Source organism: Rhamphochromis longiceps, linkage group LG3 (assembly GCF_057381845.1).
Source record: "Rhamphochromis longiceps isolate RC_006_pf linkage group LG3, R_longiceps_female_GT1.1, whole genome shotgun sequence".
Classification (NCBI taxonomy): domain Eukaryota; kingdom Metazoa; phylum Chordata; class Actinopteri; order Cichliformes; family Cichlidae; genus Rhamphochromis; species Rhamphochromis longiceps.
In genome coordinates, this window is record NC_140559.1 from 56,276,416 (window position 1) to 56,301,536 (window position 25,121).

General features: G+C 42.5%; 1 protein-coding gene and 1 long non-coding RNA gene across 2 annotated transcripts; both read left to right on the top strand.

Moving 5' to 3' along the window:
* Positions 1 to 298: 298 nt before the first annotated feature.
* LOC146675399 (uncharacterized) lies at positions 299 to 10,650 on the top strand. Its single transcript, XM_085400433.1, has 6 exons — positions 299 to 428; positions 556 to 900; positions 983 to 1,024; positions 9,601 to 9,711; positions 9,797 to 9,870; positions 10,262 to 10,650. The coding sequence occupies exons 1-6, from the start codon at positions 383 to 385 to the stop codon at positions 10,379 to 10,381; spliced, it is 738 nt and encodes a 245-aa protein (XP_085256559.1). The 5' UTR covers positions 299 to 382; the 3' UTR covers positions 10,382 to 10,650.
* A 12,913-nt stretch (positions 10,651 to 23,563) lies between these two features.
* Positions 23,564 to 24,903, top strand: LOC146675400 (uncharacterized). The gene is made up of 4 exons (XR_014910272.1): positions 23,564 to 23,598; positions 23,696 to 23,797; positions 23,939 to 23,976; positions 24,077 to 24,903. It is a non-coding gene; the product is annotated as an uncharacterized LOC146675400 (long non-coding RNA).
* Positions 24,904 to 25,121: the final 218 nt, after the last annotated feature.

Here is a 25,121-nt window from a genome sequence, read left to right on the forward strand (position 1 = left end):
TGCAGATCTGGGTCTTCAGTTAACTGAGTGTGATCTCCAAAGGTACAACCAAGCTAAATTTATTATAGGTATCTTTATTAATAAAGGAGGCCAAGGAGTAAATAAACATTGTTACTAAATTGTTATGTAAAGGTTTGTAACTAAATGCGCTATACAGATTAGAAAAAACACCACTAGCAAAGGAAGTGATGTGACAACGCTGTGATCCAATAGCACGTCACCACCAAGAGGAAGTGGCTTGATGATTTTTAAGCCAAGGTACTGCAATGTGTTAACAGGTCACTGACAGGATGAAAAACTAGAAACACCTCGCCCTCTAAAAGCCTTTGTAATAGCTGTGTGGTTTACTAAATGTCCGAGTAGCAACTGGATTAAGCACACAATGGGGAGCTTCACCGTTATAACAGCGTTGTTTTTCTGTATTCACTGTAAGTACTGGCATCTAATGATTCTCAGTCCAAGATTTGGATCCTACCAGAATTTAAATATTTTTGGAACCCTGTGAAAATGATTACAGTTAATTTAATACTAATTTGTCTGTGGTGTTTGTTTCAGGCTGGATCTCTGTCTCAGGTTCTGGGTTTCAGACTGTGGAGGTCCAGCCCGGTGAAGAAGTGACACTGCAGTGCACCAACATCTCCAAGCATCAAACACAGGCAGACTGGTTTAAAGTGGTCAACCAAACTAAGCCCACTTGTGTCTCTTCTATGTTTGAATCTCATGGCTCAGCATCGTTCTGCGATGGATTTCAAAATGGAAAATTTATTATGAGTTCCAACATCACCTTTGTCTTTCTTCAAATCAAGCAAGTGAATTTATCTGATGTTGGGCTGTATTTCTGTGGATTTTACACAAATAAACACACAGTTATTTCGGATGCAGTAGAGTTAAGAATTCAAGGTAAGCTTGTGGGGTAAAGGCTTATTTCTTGCACATGATTTATCATCAAATTGTTATGTATAAAGTTATACCATGCCTACAGGAAATGGTGAACCCAATGATGAAGTGAAACTCAGTAGTCAAGGTATGGTTAATTTTATCTCTCTAAAATGTTTTTCTTTTGTCACTTTACTCTAGTAAACTGTGACCTGTTTTGTAGCATAATTTTCATTCCTAAAGTAATACAAGTGGATTAATATGCCTTTGCACTTTATTTCCTCAAATTTCAAAGAAGTAAAAATTAGAAACACATTCATAGTAACACATACATGGATGAGTAAAAAAAGGATCTAGTAAAATGTATTTATATATCACCTTTGAAAATAAAACATAAAATATTTAATGAATATTGAACAAGACAACTGAAACAAGAAAACTGATGTAGGAGCCACTTTTGTGTTGTTACCTTATATGCGCTGCTAGGTGTTAATGTGTTTTACAGTATGGTGTGTTTATGGGAATATATTTAAGGTACACATACGTAATTGGCGCCAGGTGTTATTGGTCGGAAGAAGAACCAGTTTGTGACTGTCGTTCTGTTGTGATAAATGTTTTTGGATAAAGAGAACTGTGTTCAAAAACAAATGCAACTGATGGAATACCATACAGATGTTAAATGGACAAGATAAGTATGGCTGGAGTTATTGGACTTGGTTACAAGTTTCATTCATAACAGTGGCATTGCGTCAACCCCACCAATGAACACCACCGTGGCTTCAACTGTGGTCTTAGCCTCTATAACAGAGAATAAAATAGTATAACAGATATAAGATAAGATAAGATAAGATAGAACTTTATTAATCCCTCGGGTGGGTTCCTCTGGGAAATTTGATTTCCAAAAAAGCACAGCACCGACAGAAGTTACAGTTACAGAATATTATATATATATATACACACACACACACACATATATATAAATACAGAGACAATATAAATAAAATATACGAAGGGGATAAATAGAATAAATAGGAATTAAAAATAAATAAATAAAAATAAAAATAAAAATACAAGTGAATTGCACATTTCAAGTATTGAGGTCTATTGCACTGTTGACTATTTACAAAAGTATTGCACAAAAGGTATTGCACAGTGAGGTGAAGAGGCACTACAGCTTAGTTGTTCCCCCCTCCTTTGTCCTCCTGTTTCCCCTCCCTCTCCCCTCCAGGGAGGAGTTAAACAGTTTGATGGCGTGTGGGACAAAGGAGTTTTTAAGTCTGTTAGTTCTTGTCTTTGGGAGAAGCAACCTGTCACTGAACAGACTCTTCTGGTTGTTAATGGCCGTGTGCAGAGGATGCCTGGCATTGTCCATAATGTCCATCAGTTTCTTTAATGTCCTTTTCTCTGCCACTGTCACCAGAGTGTCCAGCTTCATGCCTACCACAGAGCTAGCCCTCCTGATCAGTTTCTCCAGCCTGGATGAGTCCTTCTTTGCTGTGCTGCTCCCCCAGCACACAACAGCATAGAAAAGTACTCCAGCAACCACCGACTGGTAAAACATCCTCAGGAGCTTCCTGCAGATGTTAAAAGACCTCAGCCTCCTGAGGAAGTACAGTCGGCTTTGTGCTTTTTTATACAGGTGCTCTGTGTTGCATGACCAGTCCAGTTTATTGTCCACCCACAGCCCGAGGTACTTGTACTTGTTGACCACCTCCACCTCCTCCCCCTCTATCTGAACCGGCAGTGGACCTGCTCTAGACCTCCCGAAGTCCACAACCAGTTCCTTAGTCTTTGAGGTGTTGAGTTGCAGGTGGTTTGTGTGACTCCATGCGACAAAGTTCCTCACCAGACTTCTGTACTCCTCTTCCTGATCATCCCAGATACACCCCATGATGGCTGTGTCGTCTGCAAACTTCTGAATGTGGCATAATTCAGAGTTGTAGCAGAAGTCAGAGGTGTACAGGGTGAAGAGAAGAGGGGACAGCACAGTTCCCTGTGGTGCTCCTGTGCTGCTGACCACTGTGTCAGACGTGATGTCCTTCAGCCTGGCGTACTGTGGTCTGTCGGTGAGGTAGTCGGAGATCCAAGCGACCAGGCAGGGGTCCACCTCCATCCTGTTCAGTTTTTCCTGAAGCATACAGGGCCGGATGGTATTAAAGGCACTGGAAAAGTCAAGAAACAGGATCCTGACCGTGCCTTTTCCCCCATCCAGGTGTGAGTGGGCTCTGTGTAGGAGGTACAGGATGGCATCCTCCACTCCGACACCCGCCTTGTATGCAAACTGTAGTGGGTCCTGGGCATGTTGTACCTGTGGTCGGAGGAGGTTGAGGAAGAGCCGCTCTAGAGTCTTCATAAGATGTGACGTCAGTGCCACCGGTCGGAAGTCATTCAGCTCATTGGGCCGGTTCTTTTTGGGGACCGGGACGATGCAGGATGTCTTCCATAGGGCGGGCACTCTCCCCAGTCGCAGACTGAGGTTGAAGACTCGTTGTAGCGGCTCCCCAAGTTCAGCAGCACACGCCTTTAGCATCCTAGGACACACCTTGTCTGGGCCTGCTGCCTTTCTGGGGCGAAGCTTCCTCAGTTGTCTCCTGACCTGATCCACTGTGACACTGGGAGATGTTTGGGAGGGGGGAGGGGGGGAGATGTCTTGCTGCTGAGAGAGGGATTGGAGGAGGGGGGTGTCATGGTGTCAGGAAGGGGGGGAAGCGAGGGAGGTAGGAGAGTGGGGATTGGACTCTGTAGTGAAGGTGAGGGTGAGGGTGGGGGGGTTGTGGGCTGGTCAAACCTGTTGAAGAAGTTGTTGAGTTCGTTTGCCTTCTCCACAGTCCCCCCCACTGTGCTTTTCTTGGTGTTGTGGCCTGTGATGGTTTTCACACCATTCCAGACCTCCCTCATATTGTTCCTCTCCAACTTCTGTTCCACCTTCCTCCTGTAGGTGTCCTTTGCTTCCCTCAGGCAGCGTTTCACCTCCCGCTGTGCTGCTTTCATCTCCTCCTTCACTCCTTCACTATATGTCATGTAATGACAAGTATTTAGAAAATGCACAGATGACTCTGTGAGCTGGGCAGCACAGTGGCACGGTGGTTAGCACTGTTGCCGCAGAGCAAGAAGGTCCTGAGTTCTATTCAGGACGTATCTATTGGGGCGATCGTGGCTCAAGAGTTGGGAGTTCGCCTTGTAATCGGAAGGTTGCCGGTTCGAGCCCCGGCTCGGACAGTCTCGGTCGTTGTGTCCTTGGGCAAGACACTTCACCCGTTGCCTACTGGTGGTGGTCAGAGGGCCCGGTGGCGCCAGTGTCCGGCAGCCTCGCCTCTGTCAGTGCGCCCCAGGGTGGCTGTGGCTACAATGTACCTTGCCATCACCAGTGTGTGAATGTGTGTGTGAATGGGTGGATGACTGGATATGTAAAGCGCTTTGGGGTCCTTAGGGACTAGTAAAGCGCTATATAAATACAGGCCATTTACAGGCCATATTCCTCCATCAGGCCGGGGTCTTTCTTGGCCCTGCGACAGACTGACGACCTGTCCAGGGTGTACCCCGCCTCTCACCATATAACAGCTGGGATAGGCTCCAGTGCCCCCCGCGACCCTAAAAAGGATAAGCGGAAGCGAATGAATGGACTCTGTGAGCTGTATGTCAGACAGGTCATTCCAGAGTCCTGGGCAAAAGATCTGTTAAGAGCGAGTACGCTTAAAATAAGTTTTAAGCATACAGAACTGGGGTGATGTAATTCCATGTCTTTCAGTGTATTTATTTATAATCTTCTTTCCATATAAGTAAATATTATTATGGATCTGATGGCCTGTCTCGATGTAGCTTAAAGCTAATTAAGTTACTCTTATAATCAGGCTCGGTTAGTCAAGATCTTATATCTGTTATTGCCTGTGTAGTGACTTTCTTTAATTAATTAATCCCATGTCAATATTATTTCAAGGAGACCGATACATTAAACAGTAGTTCACTAGATTTAGTTCAGCACTATTTAAGTTTTGTTACTTATTAAGTTATATTTTATTATCAACAGTTATTGTACAGGTCAGCGTATCTAAAATCTTATATTAGACTATCAAATTTGGATTATATGATTTTAACATAAAGAGTGTAACAGTGTAACAGTGTAACTCAATGTGTTGTATATTTGCCATTTAAAGATAAAGTAAGCATCTGTTTTTTATGTTTTAAAACACAGCAATAATCTAGCAAATAAACCCACATATTTTGTTTTAAATACATTTGCTGTGTAAAAATATTTAACATCAATTTAGGTTACTTCATTTTTAATTTTTGATTGACCAAGTGTATTACATCTTTTTTTTAACTATCAAATCCAAATGTATGAAACTTTTATGTGCAACTGAAATACATATTCGTAACTACTCAAATCAATTACATTTTTCAAATCAATTTTATTTATATAGCCAAATCACAACAACAGTCACCTCAAGGTGCTTTATATTGTAAGGTAGACCCTATAATAAAACATACAGAGAAAATCCCAACAATCAAATGACTCCCTATGAGCAAGCACTTTGGCAACAGTAGGAAGGAAAAACTCCCTTTTAACAGGAAGAAACCTCCTGCAGAACCAGGCTCAGGGAGGGGCGGGGCCATCTGCTGCGATCGGTTGGGGATGAGAGAAGGAAGACAGTACAGAGGACATGCTGTGGAAGAGAGATAGAGATTAATATCAAGCATGATTCAATGCAGAGAGGTCTATCCGGTCTTTAAGTGATGACGTGATGAATCCTGCTTCCGGGCCCAAACGACTCCACGTTTAATAAGGCTTTTGTGTTCTTTGCATGTTTTAATGCTTTATTTGTTGTTCTACTTAATCTCAACAAGCCCCTGAAAGCAGTCAGTGATCACTGGCAGGCCCTCTCGTTTTTTATTATCGCTAATCATTTTAAAGCTCATTTTTTAAAACCTTACAATATAACTACAGCTTAGCCCATGCAGCAGTGTATTGATAACTAAGCTCATATTGTTCATGGATTATCTCAGTTGTTCTTCCAATTGAAGTTCAGTCCGTTTACAGCATCCTGACATGCGATTACATTTGTCCTGAACCTTTGGGAATCCTCACCTTAACTTTTATTGAGTGGAAAAAAGTTAGCGTTCATCCTCCAGCTTCACTGTTTATATTATGCTAACATAGCTGTGTCGCTAGCAATCACGTAGATGCAAAGTAGCAAGTTAACTTCCTGCTAACTTCTAACTCTGCTAAATTTCTTAAACTCCGTTTTCGTGGATGCCTGGATGTTAAACTTAGAGCAGCAATGGTGATCATTTTATTACAGATGAAAGGATTTAGACAGTTTTTAACTCTCAGTGATGCCACAGTTAGGGACCTGCAGCAGAGTTTGAGCCCAGGCACGGCTAATGTCATCGGACTTAAAGACCGGATTGACACACAGTGAGTGAGAAAGTTGACTGAAAAGGAAAATCTCAATGCATCATGGGAATCCCCCAGCAGCCTATGCCTATTGCAGCATAACTAAAGGAGGATTCAGGGTCACCTGGTCCAGCCCTAAGTATATGCTTTAGCAAAAAGGAAAGAATGCGCTATTAGGGTGATGTGGTACATAAGGTCATTAAGATATTTATGAGTATGTTATTATGTGAGGAGCAGGATTTTGAATTCAATTCTGGATTTACCAGTGAGCAATGAAGGGAGGCCAATACAGGAGAAATCTGCTCTCTCTTTCTAGTCCCTGTCAGTACTCTTACTGCAGCATTTTGGATTAATTGAAGGCTTTACAGCAAGTTTTTAGAACATCCTGATAATAATCAATTACAGTAGTCCAGCCTAGAAATAACAAATCTATGAACTAGTTTTTCCGCATCACTCTGAGACAGAATATTTCTAATTTTAGAGATGTTGTGCAAATGGAGAAGGCAGTCCTACATATTTGTTTAATATGTGCATTGAAGGACATGTCCTGGTCAAAAATTACTCCAAGTTTCCTCACAGTGTTACTGGAGGCCAAGGTAATGCCATCCAGAGTAAGAATCTGGTTAGATACCATATTTCTAAGATTTTCAAGGCCGAGTAAAATAACCTCAGTTTTATCTGAATTAAAGAACGTGTTATCTAGCTTCATAGATAGATAGAGTTGGGTGCCATCTGCATAGCAGTGAAAATATTTGCTATGTTTTCTAATGATAATGCCTAGGGAAAGCATGTATAATGTAAGCAGAATTGGTCCTAGCACCGAACCCTGTGGAACACCATAATTGACCTTAGTGTGTGAAGAGGACTCTCCATTTACATGTACAAATTGGAGTCTATTAGATAGATATGATACAAACCACTGCAGCGCAGTACCTGTAGTACCTACAGCATGTTCTAATCGCTCTAATAGGATATTATGGTCAACAGTATCGAACGCTGCACTGAGGTCTAGCAGAACAAGCACAGAGATGAGTCCACTGTCAGAGGCCATAAGAAGATCATTTGTAACCTTCACTAAAGCTGTTTCTGTGCTGTGATGAGCTCTGAAACCTGACTGAAACTCTTCAAATAACCCATTCCTCTGCAGATGATCTGTTAGCTGTTTGACAACTACTCTTTCAAGGATGTTTGATATGAAAGGAAGGTTCTTCTTTCTTCTTCTTTGAGCAGTTTTGTAGGAATGCGGTCTAAAAGAAGTTAACTCAGAAAGATCAATTGGAGAAAAAGAGTCTAACTTAACATCAATGGTACTAAGAGTAGCTGTAGATAATGTTACATCTGTGAGATGATTATGGGTAATTTTTTCTCTAATGATTAAAATTTTATTTGTGAAGAAGTTCATGAAGTCATTACTAGTTAACGTTAAAGGGATGGTTGGCTCAAAAGAGCTCTGACTTTTTGTCAGCCTGGCTACAGTGCTGAAGAGAAACCTGGGGTTGTTCTTATTTTCTTCAATCAGTGACGAATAGTAACATGTTCTGGCTTTCCGGAGGGCTTTCTTATAAAGCAGCAAACTATTTCTCCAGGCTAAATGATGATCCTCTAAATGTGTGACACGCCATTTCCTCTCCAGCTTACCAGTCATCTGCTTTAGGGTACGTGTTTGAGAATTACACCACGGAGTCAGGTACTTCTGATTTGAGGCCTTAGTTTTCACAGGAGCTACAGTATCCAGAGTTGTACGTAGTAGGGAGGTAACATTATTAACAAGATAATCGACCTCGTTTGGAGCAGGGTTTTAATAGTTTTGCAATTTTCATTAGTTTTTATTTTTATTTAGTTTTGACTTCAGATTTTCAATTTTATATCAGTTTTAATTAGTTTTTACCAATTGTTTGCTAGTTTAGTTTTTATTTTTTTGAAAATCCTTATTTTCAGTTTAGTTTTAAATAGTTTCAGTTATAGTTTTAGTTGTGTTTGCAATAATTATGTGTAACAAAATCCCAGTTTCATCATATCAGTCATGCTCTTCTGCTTATCCTTGGGTATGTTGCTATTCCAGCTACCATACCCTGCACCCTGGACAGGTCGCCTGTTTGTCGCAGGGCTAACACGCAGAGACAGACAACTCACATTTCCACCTATGGGTTCTTTAATTAAATAAATAAATAAGGCAGATGAACAACCATTGATACCAGGCAACTATAAAATGTATATCTTGGCCCCAATGAGACTATTAACTCTTGCAGCACCGGGTGTTCGTAATTTTGGTTTAAGTGAATTGATAAACTTTTTGAAGGCAATTGACTCCCACAGTTGTGTAGATATCCCAGTCCTGTTGTCTCGGGATGCATCACGCTGCCTTGCCTGGGGTTAGCTTCTGTTTTCTGGGGATGAGGGTTGAGTGTGCTCCCTTCTCAAGGTAGGCTAGGTTAGCCTTCTTGTGTGAGCTTTTCAAGTGCACTTTAAGGTTTGTGGGATTTTTTTCCCTTTAGAAATGTCCCTCATAATTTGTCTCTTTCCACTACAAGACACTTGCTTTATCCAAAACACAGTCATATTCAAAGTAATCCCAAACTGGACTCTGGCGCTTTCTCCCGACTTTTCCTGACATGATTCTGCGCGTGGACGCAGCAACACAGACGACTCGACTAACGTACTGGCCACCTGCTGCCATAATGAGACACAGCAAGAAAAAAATCTGGAAACTAAACTTCATTTTCACCCTTGACTATTGTATGACACGCACATCTACGAAAGCTAAACACATTTTTGCTATAAATTCAGTTAATTTTAGTTAGTTTTGTGAACACTCATTACAGTTTTAGTTAGTTTTCCTTTTTTTGTTTTTATTTTTATTTCCGTTAACGAAAATGTTTTTTCACTTCTAGTTTCCGTTATTTCGTTAGTTTTCGTTAACGATAATAACCTTTGTTTTGGAGTAGCGTTCAGGTAGCTGCTCTGCTCTGTGTTGGTACAGGGCATTGAGGATGATAACAGTGGGTGGATTATATTTTTAAACTGAGTTAAGATGTCTTTGCTTTCAGAAAGACATCTACTTTGATAAAGTCTACTCTCCACTGCTGTGTAATCCATTATTGTAAATGTAAATGTTATCAGGAAATGATCAGACAGGAGAGGGTTTTCAGGAAACACCACTTTGGACACCACTTAGACTGCCAGCAATTTAAGGAGAACATGCGGCTAAATATGTCACTCCTGGTCTGATTGGTCTTGTATTTGCATTTGATAAACATCCACTTAAACAGTTTGGCGTGCTAGGGTAACTTTCTAACACCATTTAAATACCTTTTCAATCTTTACTGCAGAAGAGTGTAATGGAAATACAAAAGCTGGCACTGTGATGTTTATCAGCATGGCTGTTTTCTTCATGATGACTTCTGCTGCTTTGGCTATAAAAGTCAGGCAGCTTCATGCAGGTACAGAAACAAGTGATTTATTAAACATCCTCATATATCTGTAACAATCATGTACAAACTTCTAACTTTTTACTTTGTGTTTTAGCCTCAAAGAACGAGCTGCATCTTGAAAGAACCAAGATGGAGCACATTTTTTGTTACTCAAAAGCTGTGTTACAGGTAAATTATAACTGTGATAGCCTTTATGATAGAAAAAAGGAGTAATTTCAAAAAAAAGAAATATATATATATATAAAGTATGATTTTGCAACATTAACCGTGTATTGCCAGCAAAGCTGTCTTATCCTATTTGATGTTAGATTTCTTCTACTCTTTTTAGAGCTTCATCAGATTTTTCTCTGATATCTCTGATTTAAGTAGATGACACTCAAGGAAAGCAATTTTGTACTTGTTCAGCAGTATCACTCAGATGTGCACTCAGTCATGGCTTTTTAAAAGTCCAAAATTATCTGTTTACAAGGCACCAGACTGTCAGGAATAAGATGGGTGCAATGACAGTCTCTTTTTTTGCTTTTGTTTTTGTATGTGACTCTAAACTGTTCATTTGCAGGATGAGGGCTCTCTTCACCTGGACTCTGCAGCATTGTGGCTTCTTGCCAAAACAAGAAGCAGAAGGCCTGCAATAGAGAGAAAAGTGGAAACTCACGTTGTTTATTATGTTGGCAGATAAAGTGCGTTCTCTGTGTGTACAATGATGTTTTTGTTATGATTATTATTTTGTCCTGATATGTCAGCTCTCTCCTGAAAAGAAAAAGACAAAGGTATTGTGATTTGTCACACACAACTGAAACAAGGTCTCTACAGATATAAATGACGAAACAATGGCATCCTGAATGTTTCATTTAAAGCAGGGGTCTCAAACTCGTGACCCGGGGGCCACTTCCATGTCACCCCTACCTTGACGTGAAGAAATCTAATGCAATTTGGTCCTTGAACTTACTTTTTTTTTTTTGGATTTGTTTGTTTTTGAGTGCAATGTTAAGTTAAGGTCTTAAAAAAGCAAAAACATCATTGACTATGAAGTCAATATGAGCCAAGAGAACAAACATGTTGAGTGATTGGCTGTGTTAGTTTAGTGAGAGTTATTTGTAAAGAAAATAATTTTCACTTATTCTGTTGTAGTCTTTGTAGTTTACATGTATGATGGGTCTGTCTAGCACAACCCCACCGCTGGAACGAGAAAATTTTACTACACAGCAAAGCAAGACACAAGTAGGCAAAGTTCATTGTGTTACTCATGCATGAAGGAGAGAACCGGACGAGCGCTGTTCCTTCGCTTGACCTTAGTTGCTCTCGTCTGCTCCCTCGTAACACTGCTCTTTATTGAGGTTACATGAATATGCATAGGTTTATTAACATATGACGTCTTACATAGGTATACATGTGAATAAAGAGTATCAGTCTGTGCATTGTGTAGGTAAGTGTGTGTGTGTGTGTGTGTGTGTGTGTGTGTGTGTGTGTGTGTGTGTGTGTGTGTGTGTGTGTGTGTGAGTGCGTGCGTGCGTGCGTGTGTGTGTTCAACAATATGAACCTGACAATGTAGTTTTTGACTAGAAAGAAATAGGATAAGATGGACAAGGGACCCAAAAATGAACAAAGTGGTAAATAGACTGATTCTCATATAGCACTTTTTTCTACTCTGCCAGAGTACTCAAAGTGCTGTATCCAACATGCTTCATTCACCCAATCACTTCCTTCTATAATCAAGTGCAATCTAACCAATATTCACACTCTGATGGCCACATCGGAGAGCAGTATTTAGTTAAGATTTTGCCCAAGGATATTTGGCATGCAGACTGGGGAAGCCAAGTGTTTAACTACCAAACTTCCACTCAATAGCTGATCTGCTCTACCACCTGAGCCACAGCCACCCCAAAGGGAGGCAGAAGACATAAATACACAGAAGAGTAACGAGGGAAGTGGAAACACATAGCAAACACAGCTGACACAAATAAACATGATGCCACAAGGGAAGCAAAACTAATCCCACTGAGAATGGAAAACGAGACTGTGAAAATAAAACAGGAAACATAATGAGATGTAGAAATGACAACACGAGCTTGACGATAGGATGTGGAACACGCAGACATGAAATACATAGCAGACTGGGAACACAAGGAGAGGAACATGGGATCAGATAAGAGGGACAAAGGACGGACATAACTAAAAGTATAGCGGAAAAGAGAGAATTAGACAGGAAACGGGAAAATGACACAAGCGAGGGAGCATGGAAGATAATATTAACTAAAACCCAAGACACACTAAGGAATAACACGAGAACTTAATATCCTAGTACATCATACGAACTCAAATATACAAAATAAAATCACATTGCCCAGCGCCCTGATAAGTGCGCTTAATCAGCATGAAGTCATACTCTGCCTCTTGTTTTCCCTGGGTTTTTTTGTGAGTTTTGCTTGTTGAATGTTTATTTTGTCTGCCCCTTTTAGCTTTGCCTGTTACAAAGACTGTCTTCCCGTATGACTGTATGAAGGAAGCTGCCATATACTGGCCTTTAACAGACTGGATTAGCCACTTTTTTAAAAAATTATGGCTCCAAATTATTCATTGAGAGAGCTATAGCTCTGTTCAAATCACACAAAAACAACAAGAGTCAGACGACATGAGGGAGGCTGAAATTCATGTTGATTAAATTGCCAACAGATATTAGCTCTGTAGTGTTATTTACTAAAACAAACAAAAAATGTTTTACTAAAATCCATATATCTATCAAAAGTTACATTCTTATGGTTGTTTCTTCAGTTGTTTTTCCTCTGATTTTCATCCGAAAGGAACCTATTATTTACCTATTTTTATTAAATGTGTGGTAAACAGAAAGTATGGAACCTGATGGCTGTCATACTTAGAGTGAGAGTCAAATGGTCTGAAGGGGGAGGAAGAGAGGCCTGAGTGAAATTACTTATCACTTCACAGGAAGAAACAGCACAGTGTGATCTGAGAGCAGCTGAAATCACAAGGCCTCTGCAGCCAGTAATGCTATAGTGAAACCTGGCCTACCTATTGTTTGGTTTTATAGGAACAAGACAGATGTTGCAGGTAATGAACAAAGTCTATGCAACAGTAAGACTTCACCAATAATAAGAAATATCAGATGTTCTTATTGATTTCAATGGGAGTGCTCCTTGAAAAAGCTTTCCACTTGCTGATCTACTTATGAATGTTACTTAATATTGTATCCAGTATCGAGTAAATGTATGTATGTATGTATGTATGTATGTATGTATGTATGTATGACAAAAAGAATAGCTTTCTCCCTTGATATCTGAACATGTGTAGCGGCCCACCCCGTTTACTGCTGTGTTGACAACACTATAAAATGAAACCCACATACAGAAATAGCATTAACTGCTTTCACATTAAAGTTTCACATTTTTCTTTTGGTTGTTTAAATCAACTTTTTTAATGCATGTAGACAAGATCAAAACAGTCAGTTGAGGTTTAAGTATCACAATGGGGAGGAAAGGTGTGGCATCCTTCTGGTGAATAAAAAATGGTTCCAGTAAGAGGCTGTACCCTTACTCTTAAAAAATACTTGTTGATAGTAGAGTTTTGCTTCCCTTGTTGCTATCAGTGTGTGAAGAGTGGGAGAAGAGGGTTGCATTGACAATCCAACACAATTGGCAGGACATTGAACACATGTTATGAGTGGTCTGAAACTTGTAAATAACTCATGAAAGAATAAAGCTATGTTGAAACCAAGCACATCATTGTTTTTCTTGTGACATTACCAATAAGTTTGATGTGTCACATGGCCCTCTTCCTATTGAAAAAAGTTGTATCCAAGATGGCCGACTTCTAAATGGCCACCATGGTCATCACCCATCTTGAGGAGTTTGCCCCCTCACATATACTAATGTGCCACAAACAGGACTTTAATATCACCAAACTTCCCATTTTATTACGATGTATCCATATAAATGGCTCACCCTGTAGATTACTCTAAAGAAATTAACATTCCCACGGCTGATTTGCATTGTTACGCCAATGTCCAAATCGCTCTCATTTTTTCTTAATTGTTAAATTGCTTTTATTTTTCATATTTGTATTTTAATGTTTTTAATGTTTGTCAATGGCTTAAATGATTTCAGTTGTCCGTTATACAGCAGGCCTGTTTTATTTAAATGTGCTATATAAATAAAGTGTTTTCACTTCCTGCAATTGTCAGTGTGAATGTTCATATGCAGTTAAAATAAGAAGTGCAAGCACTCTGCTTTAGAGACAGTGAATGTGTTGTCAAGACATTTTGTTCATCAGAGGTGTAAAGTTGCAATAATGTTTTATTGTCATGTACAACAGCATAACATCCTCACAGAATGATGCTGAGAAACTAGTTCATGCATGGATTACTTCTAGGCCAGAGAAGGTTGGATCAGGATGACCTAAAAGTTTCCTGAAAAGCCCTTCAGTTGATCCAAAATGTTGCAGTGAGGGTTCTGACAGGCACTAGAAAGAGAGCATATTTCTCCCATACTGGCTTCTCTTCATTGGCTCCCTGTTAAACCCTGAAGTTAATTTAAAATCCTTCTACTCATTTTCAAGGTCCTAAATAATCAGGCCCCATCTTATATTAAAGACCTCGTAGTGCAATATCCTCATATAGAGCATGTCGCTCTCACACTGCAGGCTTACTTGGAACCAGCTCCCAGTTTGAATTCGGGAGACAGACTCTGTCTCTACTTTTAAGATTAGGCTGAAAACTTTCTGTTTTTACAGAGTTAATAATAAAATAATAATAGTAATACATTTTATTTCAAAACCCTCAAGGACGCTGTACACAAGCAACAACAACGACAACAAACATAACAATAAAACATTGAGCAAATAAATAAAATAAATTAAACTAGCAGGATGGAAAAATTTATGCGGAATAGGTTAATGTGAACAGGTGAGTTTTTAGTGTGGACTTAAAAGGAGGGAGGGAAGTGATGTTTCTTATCTCAGAAGGAAGGGAGTTCCAAAGATGGTGGGCAGAAAACTCTAAAGTAAGAGGGATGTGGGTGCACAAAACTGGAGGGTTAGTTATACTGCAATAGGTCTAGGCTGCTGGGAGCTTCCCATGATGCACAGAGCTTTTCTTCTTCACTCACCTTTTTCACTTACTATGTGTTTTGTTAAATTCTCAATTCTTTGATCTTTGGGCTGAAGGAAGAACAACACAGAAAACAAGGAGCATGAGTCCAGAGCAGTTCATAAACAAGAAAACAGTTCAACACAGAACCAGATCCAACACGATTCCACGGGAAAGTTCCGGGGGCCGACCGTGCGGATGGCAACGGCGGCGGCGGGCAAACAGTTCTGGGGGCCGACCGCGCGAAAAGCAGCAGTAGCAGCACCGGTGGAACAAATCCGGGGAGCGGCCACGCAGAAGGCAGTGGCGGCAGTGAAAGAACAGGTCCGGATGCCGACCACACTGAAGGCAGTGGCGGCAGTGAAAGAACAGGTCCGGAGGTCGACCACGCCAAAGGCTGTGGCGGTGACGGCCTCGTTCAGGGGGCCACCCTCGACGGCGATGACGTCCGACCAAAGGCCTGGAAAGTGGCCGGCGACGCTGAGGTGGCAGTTGGGGACCTGAAGACGGCGTGGCCCCTGCAGCACAAGGAGAGGCAGAGGCTGGGCCAGACGAGGCAGAGGCAGAAGTTGAAGCAGAGGCTGCACCAGGCAAAGCTGGTGCTTCAGTGCGTTACTTCTGTTTTGTTTTTGTGCATAACTTCTGTGTCTGGGCACTCCTCTGGATATTCTTACACCAGAGAAGAGCTTCTTAACTACAGGACTACAACACCTGTGGATTTACTTCCAATATTTGTCGCATCTGCGGCAGATTTACTGCAGACTCTGATCAGGAAAGTGAGACGCCGAAAGAGAGGTAAGCGAGCCGGCGCACTCGTGCGTCTGAGGAGACGTGGACTGCGAACTGCTCTTCCTGGGATCTTCCTTTCCAATGTACGCTCACTCAGGAATAAAATAGACGAGCTGGCCCTGATGAGAAGCATGAACAGAGACTTTGCCTCCTCCTGTGTCTTATGTTTTACGGAGTCGTGGCTCTGTGAGGACATCCCGGACAGCGCGCTCAAGCTGGAGGGCTTTCATCTGCTGCGCGCGGACCGGCAGGCCTCTCTCTCTGGTAAGACCAAAGGTGGAGGTGTCTGCTTCTACATTAATAGTGGCTGGTGCACAGATGTAACAGTGATTGCTCAGCACTGCTCTACCTCTCTGGAATACCTTTTTATTCACTGCAAACTGTTTTATTCTCCGCGGGAGTTTGCTTCATTCATCCTGGCCGCTGTTTACATCCCGCCAGATGCGGATGCGCAGGCAGCTCAGTGCGCACTCGCGGAGCAGATACTGCACATGGAGCGGACATTCCCGGACTCTCTCATTATTGCTCTTGGGGACTTTAACAAAGCCAATCTGAGCCATGAGCTTCCCAAATCCAAGCAGTATATTAAATGCCCGACCAGAGAGGAGAGGACATTAGACCACTGTTACTTCACGATCAGCGGTGCCTATCGTGCGGTGCCCCGCGCTTCACTCGGACTTTCTGACCACGTCATGATCCACCTAAGCCCCGCGTACAGACAGAAGCTGAAGCTCTCCAAACCTGTCGTGAGGACCAAAAAACTGTGGAGCAACGAGGCTGTGGAGGAGCTTCGCACGTGTTTGGAGTCTACAGACTGGGACACAATGAAGGCTGCTTCTAACAGCTTGGACGAGTTTACGGACACTGTCACCTCCTATATCCACTTCTGTGAGGACAGCATTGTGCCATCACACACCAGGGTGAGTTATAACAATGACAAACCCTGGTTTACTCCTAAACTCAAAAAGCTGTGGCTGGAAAAGAGAAAAGCGTTCAGAAGCGGAGACAGGGTCTGCTACAGAGAGGCCAAGTACAGGTTCACTAAAGAAGTGGACGTTGCTAAACATCAGCACTCTGAGAAGATGCAGCAGCAGATCTCAGAGAATGACTCGGCCTCTGTGTGGAAAGGTTTTAGGAATATCACCAATTACAAGCCTAAAACCCCCCACTCCACTGATGACTTGCTCTTGGCCAACACCCTCGACGACTTTTACTGCCGTTTTGACGAGCCATCAGGCAGCCTTCACACCTCCAACGGCCCCAACAATGGAGACACTTTGGACACTCATTCGCCCACCTCTCCCCCCTCCATAGAGCCATCACCACCTTCAAACACTTCACCTACAACACCCCCCTCCTCACCCCACACAAAAGAGGATTTCACACCACCTCCTCCCACCACAACTCTTCATATTCATGAAGAAGGTGTGAGGAAGCAGTTTAAGAGTCTGAATGCTCCTGCCACCCTCAGACACTGTGCAAACATGCTGGCCCCAGTGTTTTCTGGCATTTTCAACTCCTCACTGCAGGCATGTCATGTGCCTGCCTGCTTCAAGTCCTCTACCATAATCCCTGTCCCCAAGAAACCTAGGATCACTGGACTAAATGACTACAGACCCGTGGCTCTGACATCTGTGGTCATGAAGTCTTTTGAGCGCCTGGTTCTCTCCTATCTCAAGACCCTCACGGTCCCCCTCCTGGACCCCCTGCAGTTTGCATACAGAGCCAACAGGTCTGTAGATGACGCCATCAACATGGCCCTACACTTCATCCTGCAGCATCTGGACTCCCCAGGAACCTACGCCAGGATCCTGTTTGTGGACTTCAGCTCTGCCTTCAATACCATCCTTCCAGACCATCTCCGAGGCAAGCTTTCCCAGATGAATGTGCCTGATCCCATCTGCCGGTGGATCACTGACTTCCTGACGGACAGGAAGCAGCACGTGAGGCTGGGAAAGAATGTCTCGGACTCCCGGACCATCAGCACCGGCTCCCCTCAGGGCTGTGTTCTTTCTCCCCTGCTCTTCTCCCTGTATACTAACTGCTGCACCTCCACCCACCAGTCTGTCAAGCTAATCAAGTTTGCAGATGACACCACCGTTATTGGACTCATCTCGGACGGGGATGAGTCTGCCTACAGGAGGGAGGTTGAACGTCTGGTGTCCTGGTGCAGCCACAACAACCTGGTGCTGAATGCCCAGAAGACAGTGGAGATTATTGTGGACTTCAGGAAGCACACAGCTCCACTCCCCCTCATCATCCTGACTGACACCCCCTTCACCTCTGTGGACTCATTCCGCTTCCTGGGTACCACCATCACCCAGGACCTGAAGTGGGAGCCCACCATCACCTCCGTCATAAAGAAAGCCCAGCAGAGGATGTACATCCTGAGGCAGCTGAAGAAATTCAACCTGCCAACACGGACGATGATGCAATTCTACACATGCAATCATCGAGTCCATCCTCACCTCCTCCATCACCGTGTGGTACGCTGGAGCCACTATCAGGGACAAACAGAGACTGCAGCGTGTTGTGCGCTCTGCTGAGAAGGTGATTGGCTGCAGACTCCCATCTCTGCAGGACCTGTACACCTCCAGGACACTGGGGCGTGCAGCTCGGATCTCAGCTGACCCTTCTCACCCTGGACACAGTCTGTTTGACCTGCTCCCCTCAGGCAGGAGGCTCCGGTCCATTCGCACCAGAACCTCTCGCCATAAGAACAGTTTCTTCCCCTCTGCTGTTGAACACATGAACAATAACCGTATGACTGTTCCCACCACTAACACATGACCCTACGCTGTGTTCACTGCATCATTCCATGTTTGGCACTGATCACCACCTGCACTCATGTATATATCATGTATATATCTTGTATATATCTATCTACTTAGCACTTTTAATTCTTATTCTCATTTTTATTTTCATGTCTATTTAAGCTTAATTTATAACAGTATGTTTGCACTGAAGCACCGCAGCAATTTCCTAATGTTGTAAACCCGCTCAACATTTGGCAATAAAACCCTTTCTGATTCTGATTCTGAAGCCGATGCAGGTGAGGCTGATGCGGAGGCTGGACCAGGCGAGACTGATGCAGAAGCTGGACCAGGCTACGCTGAAGCTGATGAGGAGGCTGCACCAGGCGACGCTGAAGCTGATGAGGAGGCGGCTGCAGGCGAGGCGGAAGAGGCTGCCGCTGGACCAGGCGAGGCAGAAGAGGCTGAAGCTGGACCAGGCGAGGCGGAAGCAGCTGCTGCTGCAGGCGTGGATGAAACTGCTGCTGCTGCAGGCGTGGATGAAACTGCTGCTGCTGCAGGCGTGGATGAAACTGCTGCTGCTGCAGGCGTGGATGAAACTGCTGCTGCTGCAGGCGTGGATGAAACTCCGGGATGATAGTTTTTATATTCCCAGCCCCCAAAAGAGCACAAACAGAAGAGTCTTTAACGTCCAAAGAATGGGAATAAACAGCATCTGAACTATCAGTGTCTGAGACGGATATGTCAGCTGAGACAGTTTTGAGACCTCTAAGTTCAGTTTTGGCACAGCCTGAAAAGTCAGATATGGGGTTGTCGGATAGAGGAGAAACTGACTCAGGGTTAACAAAATCCGGGCTGGCTGTCTCAGAGGGATTTGCCCCAAGATTAGGAAAAGTAACACAACATAAGTCCTTTAGCCCCTCAACTCTAGCATCTGGGTGAAAATCAGTCCTTAAATCCTCTGAGCTGGAGTCTGTGGAACCAGATACATTGGTGTTTGCATTCCTGCTCTTAGGGAGTGAACCGAGAGAGTCTTTCTCACTCACCACAACTGGCGGTTCGGAAGTTCTGGAATGCGGCTGAGGGGTGGAGCGCCGGTGGGGCACTTTCTCCTGGAAACAGGGGCTGGAGATGTAGAGGAGACCGGTAATGGCGAATTAGTGGAAGCTGGCTCCTCTTCCCCCGACCACATTGTTGCCAGAAAAGAGTCAGGTGAACGATAGTCGGAGTCAACCAGAATGGGTGGGTCATCCTGTGGCAGCAGCGAAGGATCACTATCCTGCTGCCACGGTCGTCGTGCCGTTGAAGAAAGCTCCATGTTCTGCCACTGCTGTGTCGCGGGGAGCTCATACGGCTTCATAGCGAGCTCCTTCCACTGTGGTTGCTGCGACTTCGGCATGGAGTACTGGGAGCGAGCAAAGGCTGCTAGCTCCCGAGCTTGAATAACCTCGTGGGCTTCGTGCAGCTCATCCAACAAACCCATGAACCCCGAGTTGGCGGAAATGTGGATTCCTCTCGAGGATTGCTTTGATAGCATTTATCCCAATTGCCATCGCCTTAGTATCCTCTGTGTGGGAAATCCGCTTCATTAAGCTCATGATGCGGGCAAGCCCGCTGGGTCCAGGTTATAGTCGCATCGTTCTGTCATGGCTTTGTGCAGGCAGGCAGAGAGGAAGGACCCAAAATGCAGGACTCACGGAGGCGAAAGTAAACTCAGAATAAACTGCTTTATTGCAGGCTGCTGATCAAACAGAAGACTAACTAAACTGGAAAATATAAACTAACAGGCAGGCAAAAACAGGTAACAGAACACACAGCGGAAACTGAGGGTGAGTAGACATTGACGACGCGACACTGACACAAACAAACACTGGGCTTAAATACACTGAGGGAGTCATCAAGGAATGAGAAACAGGAAGGAGACACAGCTGAGAGGGTTTGGGCTAACGAGACGCGGGGAGCAAAGCTAGACACACTGACATGAGGCACAACCTTTCACAATAAAACAGGAAACAAGAAACAGACACAGACTTGACACTGAACTGAACCTATACTAAACACGAGACACAACCCAAGAACTAACCCCTCACAAAGAACATAGAATAATACTAATAAACAAAGTATAACAAAAGGATCAGAATACCAAACCATAATATAAAGGAATGTAAGAACTGAAAATGCTGGGTCAAAATGACCCAGGGCATGACAGTAATCAGTAGAGAAAGGCCATCATTCTACACAAACAGCATTGCTAATAACTCAGCAGTATAATGCATCATAAACAATGTAATTCATTCACAATAAATCAGCAGTCTAATGTAATACAAATCAGTCTATTAGTCATCACCTTCTTCTAAGTCTTCTAATAATGCAACCTAAAACTACATAATGATTTCACAATCTTTAATAAGAGGTATAACGTGGCATAAGATAGTATAATAATCGAGACACTCCAAACATGCTAAATGCCACAAATCTCTCACATCTCAAAACTCACCATCTCTCTCACCTCCGTCACTCCCACATCTTTCCCCTCTTCCTAAACAACCAACTGCCACATGTTCTCATATAATTTTTTGATTGGTTGTCATATTACATTACATTCACCAATAGGAAAGGGATGGGGTCTTTTTGCTCGCAAGTAGAGAGTGCTTTGAAAATGCTGTTTTTAAAAGTGACATTAGTATACAGGAAAAAACATCACAAATTTTTTTATGAACCCGTGGTTCAGACAAGGCTTGGACCCAAATGCAGACTCAGTGCACACAATTAAACTGTTTACCAGACTTTATTTACATGGAAGGAATGAAGAATGTGGCTAGAGCTAAAAATGTCAGCAGGGAGCAGAAACCAAAGGAAAAATGTTTGCCACTGAGTGACTGGTCTCAGGTCTGTCCAATGAGAAATGGGTGTTCGTCTCCCTTCAGCCAGTGACGCCATTCTTCCCAGGCTAGTTTTATTGGCAGGAGCTCACTATCCCCCATGCTATAATTCTGATCCTTGGGCAGGCAACAGGAGAAAAAGGCACAATGACTGGAGTTGACCTTATGGCTCTGACCTTTGAGACAATACTGCCTCCTATTTGAATTGGTCAAAAATGGAAAATTACTGTTATTTGTACTCAGAAGGAGAGTCAAATACTCCAGGGGGAGGTAGGGCTGAGTGAGAGACATCATACCACAGGAAGAGAGCTCGCTGTGGCCTGAGACCAAGTGGAATCACAAGGCCTCTACAGACAGCAGAGCTTTGTAGCCGAGTTCAAGAGCAAATGACTAAAGACACTATTGCCAGATAATATGAGACTGCATACACGTATAGATATTTGGGATATAATTATAAAGAGATTGTTGACTGCTGCAGCTCTGACACTTTGATTTGAACGCGTAAGTAATAAATAAAGTCAGTATGTCAGATGGGAGGTTAATTTTTCATGGAATGCCCATCCTTTTCTCTGTCATCTCCCAACTTTCATAAATCAGGTGGCTATTTTGCCGGACCCTGCTTCTGCAGTAGGTTATTTTCTGTCTTTTGTAGGTGGCATTATATTAATGAGTCTCGTTTTCAAAGCTGAAATAAACTGACAAATCTTCCTCTTTAAGATTATATTTCCAACTACTGTGCGTGTTAATCATTATATGTAGAGTTGCATTTTCTGAAAATAATCAGAATGCTTTATTAATTCCTAAGAAAATTATGTGGTTACCTCATGATTTGTCTGTATGGCAGGCAGGAGGAGGAGGAGGAGAACTAGGAAGCGCAGAGGAAAACACAGAGCCAAGAGACCACATGAATGTTAATGACACAACAACAAGCAGGGGAAGACTGAGGACTAAAATACACCGGTAGGATAACAAGAGGAACAGGTGGAAACACAGCTGAGACTAGTCAGACGTAAAGAGACAGGGGAAAGCAGAACTCACAACACTGGACAAAGGACACAGGACTATCAAAGACAAAAAGGAAACAGGAGACAGAATCAAAGAGGGGAGACAGAGCGAACATGGAGCACAGAGACAAGAGTAACAAACTGCAACACAGGGACATGGCTGGCTGGGGACACACAGGAGACGCTACACAGGAAACTAAAGAAGAGGCGTGAATGAAACAAAGAATATTAATAATCAAAAAGTTAAACACTCAGGATGATGAAGGTTACTATTGCTCCAAGACAATAAGAACAGTAACAGACTGGACTAAATTAAATATTACAATATTACAATGTTTACAAAGTATAAGAAAGACCTCTTATATACACGAGTAGCTCAGTTATAAATGTTGAGAATATGACAGAGGTGAAATCTATATGATTGACACTTTGATATAGAATAACTTCAAAATAACACTTTATGACTAAACACATGTATCATGACTCTATGACCTAAATGCATTTAGCTTTGAAAGCAACACAAAACTCCCACCTCTATTACATTTATCACACTGTGGCACCCTTCCTGGTGAACACACCATCTGCGGACATTGCAGGGCAGAAGTCATGTGCACGATGATGAACGTGATAACAGCTTTAGCCCTTGCTTGTTTCTGTAAGTTTGCTCTATTACTCTTTGACATCATTAGTTAATCTAGCACTGCATTTTAACCCATAATAATTTAAACACATTTGCTTATTAGTAACTTTACAGGTTTAGCCTCATGTTCTTTTGAAGTAATTAAACATCTCATTGTTTCCACAGTTTCAGGCTGGATTGCTGTCTCAGGTTCTGAGTTTCAGACCTCAGAGGTGCAGGCAGGTGAAACTGTCACTCTGCAGTGCCCCAGGATTTACACATATGACGTTACGACTTTCTGGTTCAGACTGGTCAACGGAACCACAGCCAACTCTATCGCTTTTAAGCAAGCGTCTAGTTCAAATGTTAACTACAATGCTGCGTTTCAACCTGGAAAATTTGAAATGACAAAAAACATCTCTGCTCTCTTCCTCAAAATCAAACAAGTGGATGTGTCTGACTCTGCGCTGTATTTCTGTGGATTTCTCTCAGAAGGACGTCTAAATTTAAGCGTCGTGCAATTAAAGGTTGGAGGTAAGATTATTGTAAAGTCTTTGCCTCCTCATTCTTCGGTTATTACTCTTTTAATTTATATTACATATGCAATGTAATTATTGTCAACACTCTGTAGACAAAGACTATGGTGGTTATATATTAAGATAAATATAGAAATGAGGACTAAAAAAATCAAGGCTTTATTTTTGAATAGCCACCGATGAGCCTCAGGATGACATGGACGGCATCTCTCAACGTAAGTCAACATTTCTTTTATTGTGCAGATGATTAAAAACACATGAATGTAAAATAAATTTCAGCTGTGTCGCTTTTTACCTTTATTTTTGTATTAGAGGCTCACGAAGTAGCAAAGCTGACGAGTGTCACCCTGGGTGTTCTGTCTGTTTTCCTCTTAATGGTCATCACTGGTCTGGTTGTTCAACACGGGAAATCAGGTACTTTTTACTTCAACTCTGTGTTTCTCTTATTTGGTGAAACGTCAATTATATGAAAAAATACAATGTTGCCACAAAGTTTTATCTTTTAATGTCACTGTATTGTTCACTGAATTGATGATCATGTCTTTGAATTATCAGCTAACGAACATGAAAATAAGAATCCAGAACAATTTGAGGTGGGAGCCTTTTTATACAGTATGCTGCAATGTTTGAATATTTTGATGCTTGCAGCTTTGAGCCAGTTCAGTTATTTTATTTCTGTACTTTTAATTACAGAGTCTGGACCCTGGCACCCTGAAGGATCCAGCACTGCAATCAGCAGTAAAAAGACGCAGGAGGCCTGCAGCAGAAACTCATGTTATTTATACTACCAACAGAAAAAACTAATTTCCCTGTTGCTTACTGTTTTTATTTCTATTTCCTGTCTACTTTTGGCTGCATCTTCACCCCATCAGCCCCTATTTGTTTTGTTTGCTACATAGACTGCCTGCCACTGTATGCAGGAAGCTGCTGTACACTGTCCTTTAACAGATATGATCAGGCACTTTTTTCAGTATGTGATTCTAGATTTTTTGTTGCATTTACCTCAACCTCAAACCAGCAGGAGACAGAGAGCCTGCAGCTGAGAGAGAAGTAAAATTCATGTTGCTTAAGCTGCCAGCAGATAGTAAAGTTTAAAAAGAAGCTGTGAAACCTCATCTACTTGTTTTGATTACATACAGTGTTGGGGAGTAACGGAATACATGTACCGCTGTTACGTATTTAAAATACAAAATATGAGTAACTGTATTCCGTTACAGTTACCGTTTAAAAAGGTGGTATTCAGAATACAGTTACTTTGTTGAAATAAATGGATTACATGGCGGTACTTCCCTGTTTCATATTGTGGCGGGTCAGGACTGTTTAGGTTTTGTTTGACAGCTACGTTCTGTTGTTCCAGGCGGCAGCGTTACGGTTGCCATATTTACAGGGCGACACTTTCTCTCTGCGACTGTGTGTTTCCTGGGTGAGAGAGCGCCTTTTTGTTGTTGTTGTTGTGCTAAGCTATGCCGAGCAGTTTGGTAACAGCGGTGTGTTTCTGTTGGAAAATAAACGGCTGTGCTTCCTGGCAACTCGGGGTAGCAAGACCAAATGACACCTCTGTCTCCTCCTTGTCTGAGCTTGCCACAGTATGTTTGGCTTGTTTCCTCCGAAACAATAAGTTCCGTAGAAGTAGCCTTTCAACGCCTCTCTCTGTCTCTCGCCTCTCTCACAAGCAATTATTTAATGAAAGTGATTTATTTGAAGACAAATAAATGGATAAATGGACAACGTCTGCGCC